The 5,678-nt window shown below is 31.2% G+C and overlaps 1 protein-coding gene across 1 annotated transcript in view; it reads right to left on the bottom strand.

The window, feature by feature from the left end:
• DZIP3 (DAZ interacting zinc finger protein 3) overlaps positions 1-5,678 on the bottom strand; it is a 103,785-nt gene that overhangs the window by 67,689 nt on the left and 30,418 nt on the right. The window contains 3 exon segments of the mRNA XM_012645921.1: positions 3,835-3,887; positions 4,683-4,773; positions 5,603-5,615. Coding sequence (XP_012501375.1) covers positions 3,835-3,887; positions 4,683-4,773; positions 5,603-5,615 — 157 coding nt within the window.

The raw sequence follows: 5,678 nt of genomic DNA on the forward strand, positions 1-5,678 counted from the left end.
GGATTCCATAAAACAAAACAAAACAAAAAAATAAGTAATGGACAACAACACTTGAATGTAAGTTTAAGAAGGATTTTAGCAGTGGTTGCTTTTGTTTGGTGGTGGTTGTTAACTGATCTTATCTCCAACACCACTACAACACTGCCACCCAACTATGTACTACACTGGAAAAATTTAAAACTCTAACGATATGAAGTACTGGCAAAGATAGTGAATAAAAGAAAAGCTCCAATATTGCTGGTGGGGAGTATCAATTGGTAAAACCACTGTGGAAAACAGTTGAGCAAAATCTAGTAAAGTTGAAGATATGCATAGATGGCCTAGCAATTCCACTCCTAGGTATATGTTCTGGAAACTTTTCTGCACATATACACCTGGAAACATGTACAATAATGTCCATTGTAACATGCTGTTATAGTCTGAAATTGGAAATAAATATCAACAGTAGAATGATCAAAGTAGTGTAGCGATACAATAAAAAATAGAGCAATGAAATGAAAGAAGTACAACTATAATAAAAGTAAGAATGAATCATATAAACATACTGTACAGTTTAAAAATGCATAAAAAACATAAATGTTTCCATGTATATAAAGTTCAAAACAAAAAATTAAATTATACTTATAAGGTAATAATATAGAATTTATAAAATATGTACAAGTAAAACATAAGAAGACAACAGCACAAAAGAAGGGAAGAAATGAAAATATATCATTGCAAGGTTCTTACAATATATACATGCTGTGGTATTTTATTATTCAAAACTAGATTTTGACAAGCTAAAAATATGTATAGTAAGTCCTCAAGCAACTACTGGGGAAAAAAAGGTAAAACTAATAAACCAAACTAGGAAATAAAAAACAGAGGACAGAGAATACTGAAAATAACAGGAAGACAAATTTAAATCCAATCATATAAATAATTACAGCAAATTTATGTGGAATAAAAAACCCAACTTAAAAGCAGAGATTGTCAGATTGGATATAAAAACAGCAAAACCTATGCATCTACGAAATCTCTCTTTAAATTCAAAAACATATAGGTTGAAATAAATGGATGGGAAAGCATGTACCATGCAAACACTAATCTAAAGAAAGCTGGAGTGTCTATATTAATATCAGACAAAAGAGATTTAAGGCAGGAATATTATCAAGAATGAAACAGGATGTTATATAAGGGGAAGGGGTCAAATCATCAAGAAAAAAGATAATACTAAATGTGTATGTAGCATCTAATAAAAGAGCTTCAAAATACACAAATAGACAATAGACAAAGACAAAATATAAATAACAGACTTCAACATTTCTCTCTCAGGAACTGATAGAAAAAGTAAATAGATAATCAATAATGATATAGAATGCTGCAACAAAACTTTAACTTCATCAAATGTATGTACTCCACTCAACAAGAGCAGAAACAGATTCTTTTCACATGCAAATGGAACATTCATCAAGATATACAGTATCATGGGTCAGAAAATAAATTTCCACATATCTTAAAAGATTGTAATGCTAAAAAATATATTCAGTGACCACAAGGGAATTAAACTAGGAATCCATATCTGGAAAGATAAACTGAAATATCCCCAAATGTTTGGCAATTAAACAACATACTCCTAAGTAGCCCATGGTTAAAACACACATACCCCGACGCGCACCCCTAGAAAACATTTTGAATTGAATAGAAATAATAAAACTCTACATATCAAAATGTATGGGACAAAGATAAAGGACTGCTTAATGTGAAATTAGTCTGTAAAGAACAAAGGTCTCAAATCAATGATCAAAACTTTCACTTTAAGAAAATCGAAAAAGCAAATTAAACCCAAAGCAGGCAGAAGCAAGGAAATAACAAAGAGCAGAAATCAATGAAATTGAAAATAGAAAAATATTAGAGAAAAGTCAATAAAATCAAATCAAAATTTGATTTTTTTTGAAAGGATCAATAAAATTGAACAGCCTACAGCCAGAATGATGGAGCAAAAAAGAAAAAAGATACAAATTACCAACATTAGGAATGAAAAAGGTGACATAACTAACGAGGCAAGGTCTCTCTGGCTGAGGAACCAGAAAACTGAAGGGGAACCATGGGCAATGAAGAGAATGGGGGAATCCCAGAAGGGAAAGAGTCAGAAAAAAGATCCTCAAATTCTTTCTAGCCACATGTCTGACTGACCGCTAAACTACACATGTGTGAACAGACTAAAAGCAGCTCAAGTAAAGTCAAAAGATCTAGACTGAGACTGGAACCACAACCCAAGAAAGAGAGTTCAAATTCACATCCTGCCAAGTTAATGGCCTATCAGAACAAAAATAACATTACCCATTGGGGAATAATGCAACTCAGAATCTTTACATTTTTTATGTATTTATTGGGTAACAGCGATGTGCCAGGCATTATGCTATGTACTGAGAATATACTAGAAAGTACGACAAAATTCTTGCCCTCATAACGGTTACAGTCAAATGGAGATATAGCCAAGAAAGCATTAAAAAAAGTTAGTAAAATGTTTTGATGGAAGAAGTAGAACGAATATATGATAGAACTACCCAGTCTAATCTAGGGCATTCCAAAACTTTTAACTAGGCAAAGCCAAAGGAACAGAGTATTCCAGGCAAGGCCTGGAGGTAAAATAGTAAAACAGTTTTACCTCCATGTATAATAAAAACCTGGAGGTTTCTTGAGATGGCACACCCAACAAACTCAAAGAAGCTCTCAGTATAGTTGGTGCATATATGGTTAACAGCAAAATGACAAGAGATGACACTAGTGAGTTCAGCAGGGTCCAAGGTAAGTGAAGAGCCAAGCTAAAGAGTCTGAACTTCATTTTTATGAGCAACGAGAAGCCTCCAAAACATCTCCAAGCACAAAAGTGAGATATTTCCATTTTTATTTTAGAAAAATCCTATAGATGGCTATGCACACAACAGACTGGAGAAAAGCAAGGCTTTATGAGAAAGGCAAGAAGCTGTATGAGAAATAATGATAGCCTCATTTAGTTTAGTGAAGTGGGGGATGTAGGACAGAAATAAGAAGAAATTCACAATATATTTAAGAAACTGAATTGACAGGACTTAAAAAAAAGTTACAGAGCAGTGTTGGAAAGAAAGATCACGAGTCCAGTTTTGGGTATGCTGAATTGTACATATTTGTGAAGAATAAAAATGGAAATATTCAGCATGCAGGTAGGAGGTCAAGACTTTAGAGAGAGATCTGTGCTAGAGATAAAGATTTGGGTTTCATTAACTCATAAGGGAAAACTGATGCCTTAGATATCAATGCAGTGTCTCTGGTAGATTGAAAAATGGTAAATATTTACATTTTAAACAGAAGAAAAAGATATAAGCAGTGGATTAGGAGAAATTTTTATACTGAAACTTCTAATTTCAATAGCAACACTCTACATTTGTATTAATTCTCAGCTTATTAATATACATTCCTCTACAGTTTTCTCATCTAAGAAGCAGGAAGATTTTGTGAGACAAGCTTAGTGACCTGGATGAGTTTTGAAGGATAGTAGAAAGTTTTTATTTCCTAACAACCTAACTTAAATAATTTTGAGAAAAATAGATCTTATTTTCAGAGAAGAATTATTTTCTCACTTAAGGGAAAAGTATTCACATGATTTCTCCCTCCCTGCTTTAAAATATAAATGTCTACAGTAAGTAGGGATGGAGAGGGAAACAAATGGCAATTAAACATGATTTTTTTTCACATACTTAATAATACCTTAAAATTTAATGGAGCTCTAACAGATGACAGAAACACAAAGAAGCAACTAAAAATACATACATGCCTAGAAAAAAGTAACAGAATATTTTATTTCAAGCTTACCTTGCTCCTAAATTTTCAATGGTTATATATTCATCCTTTCTCACAACTTCAAACTGCAAGTAATAGAAAAAAAAAAATCCTAAAGTAGTTCAATTTTCAAAATTCTTTAATGTTACTTCTTAGCCTTAACATTGAAAAAAAGACAATGAGAATGAAGCCATAGTCATATAAAACAAATAAAATAGAAGTAATAAGATAAATAATAAATGATCCTGATCAAACAACAAACTAGAGTTGACCTTAAAAAGCAGTTCCACTTTACATCACTATAGGATTTAAATGCCAAATCTGAAATACAAAAATAGCATATCTAAAGATGAAGAAATAAATAAGATACACTTCTATTTATAATTTGATCTATTTACTTATAAACTGAAAATTCAACAAGATATTTCATTAATTAAAAAACAAAATGGATAATATCAGAGTACATCTTTTATAATAAATACTATATGTTGTATTCTATAGATATTTTCATAGGACGATATTTACAGACTCAAAGAGGTTCAGAAAGTCTAAAATTACTTTTAACCTTAGGTGGCACCGAATTAAGTAAGTCATCATCCTCGGTTCATGATACTTCGCTCATTGGTACACTCATGGCATGTTTTGTCTCTGTTTCTCTCTTTGTGTGTCTCTCTAGGCCTCTTTATTTTTTAAATTTTCTTGTTCTTAAGGACCACATAAATACTACTTTAGATAAATAATAGCAATATAAAGGTCAGAGAGCTCAGTCACCATCAAAGAGAATATGGCTAGAATGCTATTATTATGATCCCCAAATCTGTTTCAAGTAAAAAATATTATTCCAATGAAGAAAAGCAAGAAAACTGAAAAAAGATACTCACCAAAATTTTAACAATTCCAGGTACATCACACTGCAGCATCCTTACCATGTCACCTGCACATCCTTCCTTTAAACATTTTTTTCCACTAAAACTCTAAAGTTATTAATAGAAAAAATAATAAAAATAGAAAAAAAAATCACTGATGTGCAAATCTGATTATACTTAAACAAAGTTAGATGCAAATGTTGTTAGATAGGAAACTGAAAAGATGTGAATAAACATTTGAAAGTTAGTTGTTAAAAGACAGTCCATTTCATATATCAATGGATACTCTGTTTAAATGCATGCTTTCAATTTTCTCTCTCATCATTTCTACTTCAAAATCTTCAAGTAGCTATATTAAAACCTAAAATGTACTTACTGCCCCAGGGAAAGCAAATTCAAGTAAAATGTACTAATTTAGTGAGTATAAAAAAGATTACTAAATTTTCATCAGATATTTAAGAATTCCAGGGAAAAAGAAAGAATAAAAATATTGAGTCCTTTCTTTAGTTCTGGCCTTGCTATTTCCTCTGGTTAAGTATTTCATTTTCTTTTACTTCTGTTTCTAAAACTGAGCAACATTAATTGCTAAAACAATCAAATAAATTATAAAGTATTTACATATCACTTAAAAATGAATAATAAACAATGCTTTATATAATTATTTTCAGTTTACGATACAAGTTCACCTATTTTATCTGTTAATTTTCATAATGACCCTTTTAAGTAGGTTTATCCTGTCCTCACTTTAGAGCTTAAAAAATTAGTCTCAAAGCAGTTATATTATCAGTCTAATGTAATAAAACTAGTAAGTGATTCAATCTGGACTTGAACCCAGAGATCTCCAAATTCCACATCCAATGCTCTTTCTACTACACCACAATTGCATTATAAGGGTTTTCTGCTGTTTGCACAATGTAAACACTATAGGACCAAACCTATGGTCATTAGCTTGCTAAAGAGTAATTAATAGAGAATTAGGATTTGGATTTCCACTTTAATTTTAATGGCAAA

The sequence above is a fragment of the Propithecus coquereli genome, unplaced genomic scaffold (assembly GCF_000956105.1).
Source record: "Propithecus coquereli isolate 6110/MARCELLA unplaced genomic scaffold, Pcoq_1.0 Scaffold105, whole genome shotgun sequence".
Taxonomy (NCBI): Eukaryota; Metazoa; Chordata; class Mammalia; order Primates; family Indriidae; genus Propithecus; species Propithecus coquereli.